Consider the following 17,441-nt stretch of genomic DNA (forward strand, 5'->3'; position numbering starts at 1 on the left):
TGTACGAGTATCCCTGGGGAAAATGAATACATGTGAATTTGTTGACGGAGCCGGCGAAATTGTCTGAAAAAACCTCAATCGAGTGCCAACAACAAGCTAGATTCAGAGATAGCAGTTGGTAGTTTGTTAGCATATAGGCAACACAGCACATTAGCATTCTATAATTATTCTCATACCGAGTTGGTTATAGTGATTGCACTGCCTAAGTTACTTCCAAAACACAACGCTTGGGCGTGAATGTGATTAGTAATGTCTGAAAATATAACTACGTTTTCAGGAGTTACTAAATACAATCGCAAGTTGACGTTTTGTTTGGTGTAATAACTACAACCAACTCGGTACGACAACAGTAAGTAGCATGCTAACGTTACCGATAATAACAATAGCCTAACGTTACCTCCCGACCACACTGTTCAACAATTACGTTGATTATCTGCATGAACTAAGGAATCTGCAACTTTTCAAGACAAGACGTTCATAGTGTTTTAGTAAGTTAGTCATTGTTTACAGTCACTACATGAAAACATGCAAGCTATCGAAACAGACAGCATTAGATTATCTCCCGGCTTTATTACGGTTATAAACTGTGGACAAATAGTGCCCCAATGAACACCACAACAAATCAACTCAAAGTAAAAGTCGGTAAGATAATAAATATGTATATATGTAATATATGACTTACAAATCCAGTAGCATCAAGGCTAGGTCGCCATCAGTCTTGAAACCCATTTCTTACTCAACTCGCGCCACCAAGTGTAAGCTGGTCCAATATTTATCCGTGTCCGGGCTCTGTTCTATCACTTTCTCTTTTTCTTTTCTTCGCCTCCTCAGACAATACTTTCTTGGCTAGTTTAGCTGGCTCGGCCATGGCGTTGGTTTACGAAAAATCCAAGTAGCTGCTGGCTAAATCCACCGACGAATAAACATGTGACGTATGCCGTAAAGCAGGTCGCACTAGATGCCTTTACGTCAGATAGGTTACGACCCGCTCTGTGAAATTACACAGTGCGGTTTCTGCTGGCACGACCCCCCTCGGGCTGCAGAGACGTCACCATTCATCCTATTAACCGTTTTTCTACCACTTAATTGAGTTTAGAAACATTATTTTAAGGTCAAAAAACTACCTAGTGTTGCTTTAATAACACCATATGATACCAGAGAAGAAAGCTTTTAAAAGAAAGTTTGAAGGTTATTACACATTATGGTTACAGCAATACCGAAGGCAGCCTCCCCATATTCTGTCCTATAGGCTACCTTAGCGTTTTTAGGGTGTTCCAGTCTTGGGATCTAGTTGCATATCTCATGTTGTTGGTTGACAAAAGATTATTCAGGTACATGGGAAGTTTACTAATTAGTGCTTTATAGAGAAAGACTTTACCATGTTGCTTCGTCCACTGACCCAGGGCCAACCAACAGTGCTATACGGAACACAGTGGTGCACAGTCTTTCTATTGAGCATGGTTTGTCAGGATTTATTCCTATAAAGAAAACAATTTTAGGTTTAAGTTTGCTCAATAATTTTGAAATATGTGACCTAAAAGACAAATTGTGATCTAGCCAAGTACACCAACAAATGTTGAACATGTTAAATATTAACATTGTTTATAGTAGTTATATATATATATATATATATATAATAAGTTTGTAATATTGTCCCATCCAGGTGTGCTCCAGGTTATTATGGCAACCCAATGGCTATTGGTAATTTCTGTAAGAGATGCGACTGCAACAGCAACTCTGACCCTAACCTGATCTTTAATGAGTGCCACAACGTGACGGGCCACTGCCAGCACTGCTGGGGAAACACCGCTGGTGCCAACTGTGAGAGGTGTGCCCCGGGTTTCTACGGTGACGCCATAAGTTCTAAGAACTGCAGAGGTGGGAGTAATTTCGGCAAACTAAATTTTCATTTAAGAGATGTTTGATCAATCATAGACTCATGACATTAAGAAGAGCTTCCATGTTCAAAGGTTGTGCTTGAGTGAAGATATTATTACTTAATCTTTTGTGAAACCTGTACAATTACACTTGTCCATCTTAAGCGAGCAGTAAGAGGTAAGAGGTAAAATGAAGCATGTAAATTCATTGAGTTTGTTGATGCAGTTGTTCTGGCAGACTGCTGAACATTCCTCTCATACGCCAGTGACAGCAGTTCAGCATTCTTCCAGGATTGTGTAGTACAGCACAAGATGACCTGACATATTACACTGTCACGCAGTGGTAGACTCAGCATATGAATAGCTTTGACGTATTATCTGTTATGTTTTATTTTTTAATCACATTTATTTGTATTTCATCTCAGTTATATCAAAATAATTATATACAATATTTCAGATAAAAACATTTTTTTAAACTTTTTTATTATGCAAAACAAGATTTTAAAAATTTATTTTGTAATTCACATAAACGAACAAAAACAGACTAATTAATAAACAATAATCAATAAATTTACAATAACCAAGTCAGAAAAAATAAACTTTTCATGGTGGAGTGTAGGGTATGGATTCAGGAGTTTCATAAACTGAGGAAAGAAGCTGCTCTGTAGTCTGGCAAAAGATACAGAAGTATCAGCGATAGCTGATACTTCTGTATCTTTTACCACCAGACGTCAGCAGGGCAGGGAGAACAAACTATGGCTGGGGTGGGTGTTGTCTTTTAATATATCCAGCAAGAAATGCAGAGTTCATTTGTCACTATTATCAATTTTGTGTGTGTATTTCACCCCAAAACTAGACAAGGTCACAATTTAGGATCAAGGATTACCATATGCCTTTCAAGGCTGTGCTAGTTCAAAAACAACCCTTTCCACCATGCTTGTGACATAATTTGTCTCATCAATGTTCTTATCAGTGCATGTGTCCTGTGTCTGTCGCAGAGTGCGAGTGCAATAAATGTGGTACCTCTTCATGCGACGACAGAACAGGAGTGTGTCATTGCAAGCCGGGTGTCACCGGGCGACTGTGCGACCAGTGTGAGGTGAGAGGAACTGTATGGACACTGTTAGTCCAGTTTCTTCTAGGAATATCTGGAAATTCACATGAAGCAGCAATACAAGATTGTATAATGACATTTCTGTTTGTGAGTCCCTAAGCTACATACACAGACTAATTGAGAAATAATCATACATATAAAAATTAAGTCAGAAAAATAAGCTATTCATGGTGGAGTGTTGAGGATGAGTTTAGGAGTCTCACAGCCTGAGGAAAGAAGCTGCTCTGTAGTCTGGCGGTATGGCAGTGGATACTGTATCTTTTCTCAGATGGCAGCAGGGTGAGAAGACGGTCGCTGGGTTGGGTGTTGTCTTTTAGTGTCTATTGGACGGACATCTCACTTCACTGATATCACTATATATACTCTGTAGAATAGTACTAATAATGTTCTGGGTGGTTTTAATCACCTGTTACAGAGCCTTCATCTCCTGGGCCATGCCCAAACCAGTTTGTGATGTTTCGAGTGAGGATCCTTTCAATTGTTCCTCTGTAAAAGATGACAAGAATTTCACTCTGAAATTCTTAAGTTTCCTTCAGAAAGTAGAGGCTTTTCTGGGCTTTTTACCAGGGTAGTGATGTGTGATGACCAAGTAATTGGTAATTACTTTAGTGTGTATGATGTTTTCATAACATAAACAACGTAAAACGTAAAAATTATAGCCAAAGCTACCATAGTAGTATAGTAATAGTAGGAACAACGTATTTCATACAGTGTTCTTCATTCATGTTATCTAGGAGGGCTACTCTGGTTTCTCCAGCTGTCAGGGCTGTCAGAGGTGTGAATGCGGGCCAGCCTCTATCCGCTCCACCTGCCATCCTCTTACCCACAGCTGTCCGTGCCGCCCGGGGGCTGGAGGTCGTTACTGTGAGCGCTGCCTCCCAGGCTACTGGGACTACAGCCCCTCCGGTTGCCAGAGTAAGTCCTTTGTCCGTCATATGACATGTCCGATGTTCCATGCTCTTACTCCCAGACCATTTGTGGAAACATTCAATGCAGATAACGCTTTCCCAGAGGAAAAGGCTGCGCTAAGTATTCATGTTCCCACACCCACGACCACAGTAGTGCGCATGATGTCAGAGAAGCATCTGCTGAGAGCTGTTGACCTGTGGCCTGAGACTCGAAGACTTGGGCGGAGAGCTGAATGACATCACCATGCAGCCTAAATCTATAAACACACAGCTGCTAAAGCCATTAGTCCCACAATAGAGAGGCTGACCTGTTTCCAGCTGATCAAGTATTTAAGATGATATGCAAAACTTTCTGTCTCACACTGTGTGATGAATTGCATCTGCTTTTATAGAGTGTGACTGTGAGAGCGGCCATTGTGAGGTGCATACAGGAGAGTGCCTGCCAGAGGCTGCAACAGTCAACCTGTGCAACATCAGTAAGTGGAGTGACTGAAGCAGAGATTCTGCTACAGCAGAGTACACTTTTTAGAGACAAACTATTTGAATTTATAACATAGATGCTGTAATTGACATCTCTTTTTTGCATTTAGGTTGTGATGAGTGCATTTGGCATCTGATTGGTGACTTGCGGCTGTCGAATAAAACACTGGACCAGTTGAAAGTGGGAGTGTTGAATATCTCCACGGGCGCTGCTGCCAATGACAGGCTCAAATACTACAACTACACTGCTCAACGACTGCAGGTTCTGTACATACACACAAAATGAAGACATAAATGCAAGATCAAATAGAATTACAACACACATTCAATTAATGCTCATTATTCATTTTTTATATGAACAATGGATCCAAGGACAATGTGTAGTGTGAAAGTTTTCACTTGTAGACAAACCCACAGAGAATTATCATTCGACTGCAGTTCCCCTCACCTGTGAATGTATTATTAGCCTTTTTTAGCTCATAGTTGTCACACATGCAAAAACAGGACCCAAATGCAGACACAGGAGCAGGCAGATTCCACACAAAAAGCGAGCTTTAATGAACACTGATAACCAGTACAAATCAGGACAAAACACGAGGAACAAAAAAAAAACAGAAACATACCACAGGGAGATACAGGAAGCTGCTGGAAGACATGGGAACAGGCTCAGGTGAACAAAACAGGACAAACTGAACAGATGGACCAACAAAGAGTGAGGGAATACACAGGCTTAAATACAAACATACCTAATGAGGAGATGAGATGCAGGGGAAGTGAGGTGGAGAAACACAGGTGAGGGTATTAAACGGAAAAAACACTAGAAACAGGGAAGGGGCTGATATGTTGGAAAAGCTGAAAAAACAGGCAGGAGGGAAAGGCTAATGAGGGAGATACAGTGCAGGTGTGGAGGGAAAGCATAGAACAGGGCAGGGCTAATTAATCAGATTCAACACAGGTGTGGAGGGAAAATCAGGTTGGTGAGGACCACAAGAAAACAGGAGGGAAGACAGAACACTGGAAAACAGCAAAAGACAACACAAAACCAGAAAACACATATAAAACATGCACAAAATGAAACCAAAATGACAGAACCGTGACAACAGTTTTGGTTAAATTGGACTGCAAATGTTTTGCTTGGTCCAGTGTCATTGCCTTCATTCTTATGTCCATTCAGCATGCATTACTTTTCTGTTAAACCGCTCTAATAGTACACTGCCTGACTAGCACCACATGAGAGACAATATTAGTGACTAGCAAGTGAATGTGGATCATTTAGCATCAAATGGGCAAAGTATTATTGTTAGGAGCTTGGAGAGACCAAATCTATGGAGTCCCCCACGGGTCATATGTTGAAATCTGTACAAACGTAAACATTGAAACAGATTGGTATGCTGAACGCACTGATAACCAATCCACTTGTTAATCTGCTTGCATAGGTCACGTTTTCTGAATTGTTTCCCTTGATTTATTAATCCATATAAACAGACTTCCACATCACTACTGTACATCTTTTTCTACTACATGACCCCTGCCCTGGCGACAAACAAAACAGAGCTAAAAGGAGAGTAAATATTGGACTTCATCAATTCTACTGAATATGTAAACAGGAAATAGTTTGCCAACACACTAACCATATAACTTTACAAGCCATAATACAGGGGTCTCAAATTAGCTTGGGTCACTGCTGGTCTTGTGATCTTGTTGGAGGGCCACTTCAGTTTTCAAGTACTACAAGAAGCACAATATTTCTGAAAATGTAGTTTTTTATTTCCATTATGAACTTAACAAAACAAAAATACAAACAGCCGTTTGTATACATTTTTATATGATTAGTTATTGCAAATCTTTTTCTCTACCCCTAAATGACTTATTAAGACCTTGCACTGAACAAGCAAATGCAATACATTTGTACTTTGTTTTTAGGTTTTAACAGTGTAAATCTTTATTCCTTATGAATAGCTTATTTGAGTCTTGCAATAAGCTTGCTGCATTAGTCGGCATCACCATTGTTACACTGTGGTTGGGGTTACACTGATTACATTACTTGCCCACCCTCGCTTTCATTTTTAATCAAATCACTAGTCTACACTACGATTACAAACTGCCAGAGGCATCTTTTCCGTGCAGCAGTGGGGCCAGCAGCAAAGTTGCAGCACAGAGTAATGGGGTCACAATTCACTTTTAGCGTCAAAAGAGTTAGGAGAGCTGACACACAAGACGATGGCGGAGTTGTCAATATACATATATATATATATATATATATATGGCAATATGTCCGATGTAAACACAGTGATAATAGAGAACCTGATAACGTTAATGAGAGAAACAGAGTTGTAGCCGGCAGCTATTCATCAAACAGCTCCTTCTTTGTCGTTACTCCCAGAGACTGAATAAAACTATTCCCAGACATATTTCAAACTGATCTGCTGTCTACAAATGCCTGTTTTGTTCTGTGGATGCATTTTTGATGAAAGACTGTGGTGCTAACTGAACACATTGCATTTCCTGTGATTAATCTACTTCAAAATAAAAGTCAACTCACTTTTTTTTTAATAGAATTTTGTTTTCATTTCAATTGCATATGAAAGTGTAGTTTAAATTGATGTGAAACAATGAAAAGAATACTCTTTTTCGTCTGTAAGTTTGATCAATCATTAAGTTCACGGTCCACAAAATTACGCTGTAATGCGTTCAACTGCTTCTTTGCTTCTAACATTTCTCCTCAACACTAAACTAAATTCTGGCCCTTAGCAAACATGTTTAGCTCAGCATCGACTATCTAATGTTAACATTAGCTTGCTACTAGCTTTGTAGGTAAAGGAGGTTCACTTGATTAGATTAGCTGAATATTTTGAAAAGATGGGTGTTTGTTTGCTGCCACACTTGTTCTCAGAGTGCTGCTTTGCCATGTACTATAAAAAAGTTTTGTATTTAGCTATTGTAGCAGTGTATTTATGTTGCAAAGCAAAATACAGTTATTCATTTTAAAAGGAAAGCTTTCATTGTGTGTTTTTTTTCATATTGCATTGCAATAGCCTGTTTAAAGAGGTCATATACCAAACAACTAATCAGTGCTGATAATACTCTATACTAATAGATAAAGGAGCGATGATAAAACAGTGCATGCTTTGAATTCCTTAGATATAACTGTGCAGTGTTTAAGCAGACCAGATAGCATGCAGGAGATGAAAGAACGCTCATTACAACCATAAGAGACTTAAGACTTGGACTTGTGACCAAAGACTTGAGACTTGACTTGACTTGCCCCTCAAAGACTTGAGGCTTGACCTTGCAAAAAAAATGACTTGTGAGCATCTCTGGTGAGACAGTGTTACAGTACATAATTCTTGAAATGCAGTGAACAATTTATTTTTCCTTTACATGTTCTTTAACTACACTGAGCTTTTAACCATTTCTAATCCATTACAATGTGGTCTAATAAATAAATGACTTTGCTTTCATCCCAGACCCAGTTTCTAGGCTGGAGACATAAGTCCTCTGTGATGAAGGCCCAGACTGGGGAGCTGGAGGAGGCCACAGAGGCTGTAGTGTTGGACATCAAACAGCTGAGAAAATTGGTCAGTTAAGCCATCAGTCATTTTAAAAGCACATTAACCATTTAAGAGATGGCTTAAAAGTGTAAGCCAATGTTTTCCCCTTGAAATACATGCATGCACTTTTTTAAAATCATGTGCATCCGAACAATCAGACTCTTCAACACCCAGGTTAAACAGTATATTGATGTGCTCCTATACAATCTCAGTCAAATAATATACATTATTTAAACTGCAGTGACTTGACAAAAAGGTTGGACCTGATATGTTCCAGTTATTTCGAATAACTAATTTCTGTAAAAGTCTTTAAAAACAAGAGACCTCGGTCACAGATTGAAGTGTCATTTATCAATTTTGTGGTGGTTTTCCAGGAGAGCATGGTGAAGACTCGGGGAACCAAGTTGGATAACGACACGCTAGAGACCTTCACCCTGGCTGAGCAGCTAAGCACAAACCTCACTGATCTTAACCAGCGCATTGAAGGTACCAAGCAGGTCTACTCAAGTGCAAATTACTCTTCTGTCCTAGGAATCTCTCATGTGTTTGCTGCAATCATGATGTCTTCATACTTGAGAGTTGAATTTGCCAGCTGAATACCGTCATTTTAAAAAACACATTATACACACAGTATCTTTGGAGTGTTCAACCATATCAAATCATATCACCTCTACACTTACACAATGTAATCTGAGTGACTTATGTATTTTGTTTCCCATGTGCACAGAGATGATCCATGACTGGGAGCTGTACAGTGATCACCAGGATGTTGATCCACAGGTGGTCAGACAGAACACTGAGATGGCCCAGGGAATGGTGACCTGGATGAGGAAACTGGATCTGTCCCCACGAGAGCCCATCGCTACTGACGAGTCCACTGAAGCCCATGACTGTGAGGATACATACAGCAATTCACAAAACACAACAGTACAAACAAAACAAACACAACTGCAAAAGTGCACAAAAATATTGTGGATATTTATTCCAGTTCCAGATGATGGAAGTACAGCCAGTAGGGCATTTCAGGGGGATAAGTGAGGATGCTATCCCCTTTGTTAGCAAAATGACCAAAATGCATCACCCCAGCTCACTTGCTATCACTCTCCATCTCCCAAGATCACTAATAGGCAGATCCAAATGACTGACTTTTATTTATTTTATTTTATTTTTTTAACCTTTATAGGGAGAGTGAAGACAACACATCACTGATCGTCATATGCAACAACTCATTTGTAAGCCACCAACATTTTTCCAAAACAGCTGCAATCTTTTTCAAGTTTGAATGCCAAAAAGAAAGAACATGAACAGGCCTGGAAAAGGTCAATTTGTCCAGTCATCGGTTTGAGTGAGGGAGAAAAATAGTGATCTGGTAGTGCTGAAATTACAGTACTGTCCAGTAATGGACCACTATGAACATTAACAGCAGCTGTACTTAGGCTTAGTGGTGCATTAATCTAGATGCAAGGCTTAGTGGTGCATTAATCTAGATGCAAGGCTTAGTGGTGCATTAATCTAGATGCTAAACTTAGCATGCACATTTTCTTATTGTTCACAACATAAATCTGACAAATGTGATGTTTAGCAGGCAATATTTATCATGGTCACCATCTTAGTTTGATGTGTTAGCATGCTAAGATTTTCTAATTAGCACTAAAAAAGATATTTGATCAAAATTATTGGACAATTGATGGTAAGATGGTGGCGCCCAAAGACAGTGAGTGTAACAAGTAGTATATGGACAAATGCAGCACACAGGAAACCAGGATTAGTGACTTGTGGGGCCAAATGTATAAACCATGCATACACATAAAAATTTTACTTATGCCACTTTCCACGCAGGTTTCCAAATGCAAAAAAAAAAAAATCAAAAAAATCTACGAGCAGTGAGAATGTGTGTACTGGTACACATCTTTAACACCGTTTCTTTGCTAAAGCCAGAACTGAAGCCACCCCCCTCCAAAAATACTTTTCATATGTCAGTTTGATCAATTATTACTTTAAGTTCACGGTCTACAAAATTACATTTCCTGTTCAACTGCTTTTTTACTTCTAACATTTCTCTTCAACACTAAACTAAATTGTTGCCCTTTATATGCATACCAGGTCATTGGGGGCGTGTTCAGAGCCATTTATAGTGAATTGTGGTGCTGGTCAGACAGCTTGTGCATGTTTGTATGCATGTTTCCTGTTCTGTGTGTACACAGATTCTACACCTGACTATACACAGAATTTTAAACATTTGGCCCGTGGAGCTTAATGAGACTCAACAGAAACAGAGCACAACTAGCAAAGTCACCAAAATGTCCCTCTACAAAGTCTCTGGCGGATCCACTGATATAGCAGACGGAACAGGGCAGGATAATAGCTGGGTGAGCAGCAGACTGTCCAAACTCACTTGCAGCCCAGAAGATCAAGGGCAATAGGAAGAAGCAGTGGAGAGCAGGCGATGAGCTCATGAAGACGGAAGCCAGAAGGTGAATGTGTATACGGCGTACTCACAGCAGCAAGCAAGGCAACACAGGAGGAGACTCTGATCACCAGGAAGTCACAGGGAAGCACAGTAGAAAACTCACACAGTAGTGAAGCAGCAGAGAGCTTTCGCTGGAGCTTTTTGGGGACAGAAGGCTGGTTAGTTTTCCAGTGATCAAACAAGGCAGGCTGGTTTGAGGCAAGCAGGGTCAGCAACAGGTAATCAGTCCAGAGAAAAGTGCTGGAGAGTCTTGCATGAGGTGCTGGAGAGTCTTGCATGAGGTGAAGAACAGTCTAGCAATGAGTGTCTGTGAGGCTGGAGTATACATACCGGGTTGATTGGTGATGAGGAGCAGCTGTGAGAACAGGTGAGTGGAGTTGGCTGATAAGGGAGAATGGCAGGTGACAGGGCAGGCAGAAATGAGCAGGTGACCAGCTATGCTAAACTGTTACAGTCAGCACATAACTATATAACTAGAAATCATCCTGAGGTAACATGAATGTATGTATCTAATGTCATGGTATAAAAAAAACTTACCAGAACATTTCACACTGTACAAAAAATATCAACCTGCTTGTGGCACTAGATAAAAAGGCAAGGGGTCATGATATTTTCTTTAGATTCATTTTTATTAGATTATTTAAAAAAACAACACTGTGGAAAGAGAAAATGTGATGTTTAAAAGAATAGTTCAACAGCGTTGCAGCATTCTCCTAAATGACTAACGTAGATAGGGAGTTGTTTTAAAATGTAAAATACAAGTCTAAAATACAAACGTAAAATACGAAATAATACTAAATCATAATGAAAAAAACAAACGTAAAATATGAAATAATACTAAATCATAATGAAAAAAACAAACTTAAAATGGCTCCATGCAGCTCTTCCGGGGTAAATCCAAGTCTCTGAAACCCTAAAATCCCAAAATGATTTATTTTTTAGCTTTGGATGCACAATCACATATACACACAGATGAAGATGCAGTACATATTTAGATTGCATTGTGGCATCTGCAGGGATCCAATAACAAACCTATATTTGACTTTGACTCAACAATAGAGTATCAGAGATGGTGTCTACAGCCGGAAGTCAAATCACTTAAATGTGACACAAATTATGATATTGTCAAGTAATGGCTTGTGTTTCTGATTGTGTTTCCAGTGCTGAGGCGTGTTCGTCAGTTGGAGAAGAAGTTGATGATCACAGATGGCCGCCTTCCACCTGTCAGGGAGGTTCTGTCCGGCTTTTCCACCAAGCTGTCTGACGCTCAGGACTTTCTCCAGAATGCAGCCAGCACCGTCCAGGAGACAGACAACAGGAACAGAGCCAACATCCTCAAATTCCGGAGGAATGAGGTGATTTCCCATGACAACACAGGAGACGACCGGATGTTGGCTTGGCCTTAAAAGACGCAAGAGCCTATCATGAGCATGCATTTTACAATTGCACAAGGCTGCAGTGAGAGAGAAATCTGGTTGTTATTTGTCGGGCATGTAAGAGATGTCTATTACTTGTGGTATTTGCTGAGAACAGAAACAGAAAACCATCTGTGGGAGTTTTGGATACTATTATTTTCCCCATGATAATATCCAGAACCTTCACACAGAAACATTTACTTTATTTTCCCATGATACAGCCCACTGCCCAACACACAGAATTATTATTGTACAAAAAAGATTCATCTTAATTTCAAGAAAGAAACCCACTGGCAAGCATTTAACTCCTCAGAAAACACTATTTAGTACGATAGATAGACAGCCTGAGGAAAGAGGCTGCTCTGTATTCTGGTGATATAGCAGTGATGGGCATTGTCTTTTAGTATTCTTTGGGCTCTGTAACAACAGATGCAACAGACCACAGACCTTGCAGCAGTTTTATGTAGGAACTATTTTCTTTCCATGTCACTGTGCAGAAGGAAGTGTACATGTTCGAGAGAAAAGCTAACCAATACTGCTTTTCGACCAAAATTAGTGGGTCTACACAGGTTTTTTAAACGTGGGTACAAAGCAAAAATGTGCCTATTGACCCCATTCCCACTTCCGCAGGCAAAGCAGCCCGTGTGTGATTTTTATCTGAAGCATTACGTTGTATGTCACTGACGTCATGTTTCACGTCACGAATGCACCGGAAACAGTTGTAACAGAAGAGAAAAAACAATAGGACAATTGTCTGTAAAACGTTGGATAACTGATTTTGAGTGTCACAACATTCACGAAATGCCTTGGTTCGCTTGAGCCATTCAGTTCAATAACATTTGGAAAGTCTAGAAGAGTCGCACAATTAAATTATTTTATCCCCCTTCAAGTTAGCCAGGCGAGAAACTGGAAGTTAGCCAACTTGGTCCACGATCCAGGTATTTCACAGCCGGGAAGTCAAGCTTTTTTGGCTTCAAAACACCACTGAGCAGCTTTCATAGGAATGAACGGAGCTCTGCCTCCATCACTGTGTCCAGTAATAAAACGTCCTTGAATAGATGCATTCCAAATTCCTTCTTTATTTACACGCCACCACCGGATGTTGATCACACATAACTACTTCGTGCCACAGAATTTAGTGTGTTCACCTGGGTCTTCCATTTAGATCAAAGCCGAGCCAAGCCGAGGTGATTAAAATGATCATTAATCATTAATGTTTACATCACACCAGCGCTGTTGAATATGAGAGTTGCGACACTCCCATAGACTCCTCTTGAAATTGGAGAATGCAGAAGTGAAGCATGTCATGAGGCTGCCTATAGTTCCAAAGATTAAATAGTTCCAGCACTGAACCGCATTCATTGTCAGTGTTTCCCAAGCACGCTGACTGGCTGACTGCATTTTGTTGACATTTTAACACATTAACTGACCTGTCATGAATCTACACAATAATGGTATTATACATCCAGCTTTGGTTAAGGTTTGTCATAAGGTAATAGCTAAGTAGATAATAATTAAAATTCGCTAGTAATTTCACATCGACAACATTTCATGAGCTAACTTATAATTATTTTTAAAAAGTGTAATGTTTTATAATTAGATGTTAGTTGGACTACATTTACCTTAAATTAATTGCAGTTATTGGCATTGGCATGCAAAGTTTATCTTCGGTTATTAGATTTAAGCTCATAGTGTGTTTAACAGGCCCCAGATTTTCTTCCAGCTGTTGTGGTCCAAGTATGCAATGGCCATTTTCAATCGTTGTATGCCTTTCCTGGCATATATATATATTCAGTCTCCTCTTTAGCAGGTAAAAGGCATGATCAATAGGGTTTAAGTCTGGAGATTGACTTGGCCAGTCTAAAACTGTCCACTTCTTTCCCCTGATGAACTTCTTGGCTGTTTTGGTAGTGTGTTTTGGGTCGTTATCTTGCTGTATGATGAATGATCTCCAGATCAGTTTGGTTCCATCTGTCTTTGATTGGCAGACCAAATGTTTCTGTAGACTTCTGAGTTTATTTTGCTGCTGCCATCAGGCTAATGTTACATTATCAATGAAGATCAATGAGCCCGCCCCAGAAGAAGCAATGCAAGCCCAAGCCATGACATTACCTTCATCTTGTTTCACAGATGAGCTTGTGTGTTTGGGATCATGAGCAGATCCTTTCTTTCTCCACACATTAGCCTTTCCATCACTTTGGTAAAGGTTCATCTTTGTCTCATCAGTCCATAAAACTTTGTCCCAGAACTTATGAGCCTCGTCTCTGCCAATCTGGCCTTACTATTCTCATTGCTAATGAGTGGTTTGCATCTTCTGATGTAGCCTCTGTACTTTTGTTCCTGAAGTCTTCTGCGAATGGTGGATTGTGATACCTTCACTCCTGCCCTCTGCATCTTGTTGGTGATGTCACTAACAGTTGTGTTAGGGTTTTTCTTTACAGCTCTCACAATGTTTCTGTCATCAACTGCTGATGTTTTCCTTCATCTACCAGTTCGACATTTGTTGCTGAGTACATCAGTAGTTTCCTTCTTCACTACATTCTAAATGGTTGTACTGCAATGTTTGTGCAATGGCTCTGATTGAGTTTCCATATTCTCTCAGCTTCAAAATTGCTTGCTTTTCTCCCACAGACAGCTCTCTGGTCTTCATGTCGTACACCTTTTTAACTATAAATGTAGTCTGCAAAGGCAAAACCCAAGTCCAAACTTAGAGAAGACATTCAGGGATATTTATTGTTTGAATAATCAATTAATCAAAATAAGAGCTTTACATTGCACCCCATTGGATTTTAGAACTGGGTTCTTAGCGGGGGGCTTATAATTTGAAAGTAGCGACCATTCGTAGCTTGCCGCTACACAACAAGCTGACAGCAGCTACTAGCTGTTTGGTTGTGTCCGCTAGCTGTCAGCTACAGAGACCGAGGAGAAGCTAGCATCCTGGATCTCAGCGGCTTTCCAGTTGCTCATCTTGACGTCTGCAGATGAAGTGATGGACTGATTGCTGTGATCAGCTGTTTCCTGGTTTTAAAACTCTCCGGCTGTGGGCCAGACACACATCCCATGTATGGAGGTGTTCCTCCGCTGTGTCAATGTGACGTCATCAAACGACTTGTCGACTCGACTACGACTTTATTGACAGATAAGTCGACTTGAAAAAATCTGAAGTCATTAATGCCCTAGTTCAAACAAAAGGTGCTATCTTCTAAGTTTTTTAACAGATCTAGATGTAAAGACCTGGAAATGGACGCCGACATGCAGATCTTTTGTCTCATATTCATCTCAAACCCAAATGTTTTCAGTGTACAGCAAAAATAAAAGAACTGACCTTGCTGTTCCAATAGTTTTGGACGGGACTATATATATACACACATATATATATTGTTTGAGAGCTATATGGTGGTGGTGGTGAGATCAAAGAGTATCCCAACTCTTATATTGAACGGCGCTGCATCACACATGGTCCAAGCACAAGCATCTTGGCCGTAAGTGGATGCATTTTCTGGAAATTTGAGCGCCATTCAGTCCCATTATATTGGAGATATTGGAAAGCCGACATCTCTCACACAAAACTCACACAGAAATAATATGGATTGCAGGATTACCTGCAGTATTTGATCCAAGTGTCCAAGCCTCTATAAGTTTGTGTTTATAATAATAATACTCTAGAGAGGTGTAGACTGCACACTGTGGTTCCCTCCCCCACTGTGTTCCCTCCCCAGACAGCTAACAACCATTCGCACCTGAGCTCACCTAGCCCTAGCAACCCACATGAAGGCCAGTTGGGTCAACGACCCTAACGACTCTGAAACTCAGAGCTCACACTTGTCCTTAATAACTATGTAAGGACACTACCACACAGAGTTTAAAAACCTGCAAACTCCCCTCCAGTTAGTTAGTACTTAAGAAGCCTCTTGGATGAGAGGTGAAACATCTTCAAGAAACTGACACAAGTCCAGCTGCCTACAATACAGCACTTAGAATTACTACAAGAAAGTGCAATATTTCTGAAAATTTAGTTTTGTATTTCCATTATTAACATAATAATACAAAAATGCAAACAGCCATTTGTATACAATTTGATTTGATTTGTTTTTAACAATTGCAAATCTTTTCCCCACTACTCTTAAATAACTTGTTGAAAACTTGCACTGAATTAACAAATGAAATACAATTGTACTTTATTTCTTCTGAGCATTTCTGCTCATATTTTCTTCATATTTAAGGAATGACGATGTTGTTACATTTTTCTCCTCCTCTCTGTCTGCTCTGGATCTTTTAGAGGTTTTGACAAAGGACTAATGAGTACATGAGCCCCCGGTGTGATGACATTTAATGTTCCTAACAGCCTCTGTTTACTCACTTTTCGCAACCGCCTTTTTCATACGCATCAAATATATTTATTTATAAAGTTATGTGATGTTTACCATTGCTATGGCAACAAGTGCCAACTGCCATTAGCACATATTAGCTAGTTTAGCCCCATTGTCTGAAGAACAATAACCCATGAAAATACAATTTGGCGTATTTGAACAAAATCAACTGCAGCTACGTCACGGGTTAGATTGTCAAAATTAGAAAAATAACAGCTTAAATCCCTGAGGAGCTATATCAGCATTAGTGACGGTTGCATCCACAAGTATGCAGTTACCTATAGTTCCTTCAAACAGTGTAATAAAGATGCACATCAGAGGGGATTTAGAAGTGGGTATATTCAATGCAGACTGAAAAATATGTAATAACACATCTTTAGTTTATTTAAGCGCTGTTAAAGTTAAATATTAGCCGAAGCAGTCATATTAACATAGCGTTAGACTACATACATCCGCTTCCTGTGGAGTCAACCAGCCAAAATACAGACAGCACCACTTTGCCATTGCTAAACACATGTGGTCAAACGGGGCGTAAAGTAAATTTGTGTCATCAGGATTTTACTGTCATCATCAGGATTCAAGCACTCTGATGCCACCTGGCATCTACAGTTATCAAGTGCAGCCCCCCCATTACCACTGCGGTGTCACAGTGGTAACGCAGTGGCAAACAGGTCATATGAAAGGAGAAGCATCTGTTAGTTTAGTCATTGCTGAACACATATTTGTTCGAACGATCATTTTCAACGTTATGCCATGTTAAATAAACAGAATTTAAGGTCTTTTGAAAAGGAATACTTTTTTTGCCATCCTGGCAAGCAAGCAGACACTGATACTGTAGTCAAAAAAGCTATTATAAATATTATAAAATATTCATATCATAAATATCCCGTAATTACGTAGTTGATGACCACTAAAATGCAGTAGTCGTGAATGCCTTAGTATTTACTAACATATTATATGTTGTAGAACACAAAATCTTGTTTGATGCATCTAACTGAAAACCCATTCAAAAAGTCAACTAAATTTGAGACAAGGGTAAAAAAATGATAATTTTTCCACATTTAAGGACTCATTCCTTCTGCATTCTCAAGTTTTAGCCTGAACCTCCCTTTTATAGGCACAAACTGTTGTTTTACGTTTCCCCATCATAAAATGATTGCTAATGAGCTTTATACAGATGGAAGGTTTGGACTTCTTAGCCAGGCTAGCTGTAAAATATTGTTTGCGCTCTTCATGCCAAGCTAAACTGATGACCT

General features: G+C 39.7%; 1 protein-coding gene across 1 annotated transcript in view; it reads left to right on the forward strand.

Annotated features, from left to right (window-relative positions):
- The window catches only part of lama4 (laminin, alpha 4), a 71,237-nt gene that overhangs the window by 18,394 nt on the left and 35,402 nt on the right, over nucleotides 1-17,441 (forward strand). Inside the window, exons 5-13 of the mRNA XM_084377116.1 lie at nucleotides 1,664-1,878; nucleotides 2,876-2,976; nucleotides 3,726-3,906; nucleotides 4,292-4,375; nucleotides 4,490-4,641; nucleotides 7,847-7,957; nucleotides 8,305-8,416; nucleotides 8,658-8,822; nucleotides 11,562-11,755. Of these exons, the coding sequence (XP_084233242.1) occupies nucleotides 1,664-1,878; nucleotides 2,876-2,976; nucleotides 3,726-3,906; nucleotides 4,292-4,375; nucleotides 4,490-4,641; nucleotides 7,847-7,957; nucleotides 8,305-8,416; nucleotides 8,658-8,822; nucleotides 11,562-11,755 (1,315 nt within the window). The remainder of the gene's footprint in view (nucleotides 1-1,663; nucleotides 1,879-2,875; nucleotides 2,977-3,725; nucleotides 3,907-4,291; nucleotides 4,376-4,489; nucleotides 4,642-7,846; nucleotides 7,958-8,304; nucleotides 8,417-8,657; nucleotides 8,823-11,561; nucleotides 11,756-17,441) is intronic.

Source organism: Pagrus pagrus (genome assembly GCF_965226575.1).
Source record: "Pagrus pagrus genome assembly, chromosome: 16".
Classification (NCBI taxonomy): Eukaryota; Metazoa; Chordata; class Actinopteri; order Spariformes; family Sparidae; genus Pagrus; species Pagrus pagrus.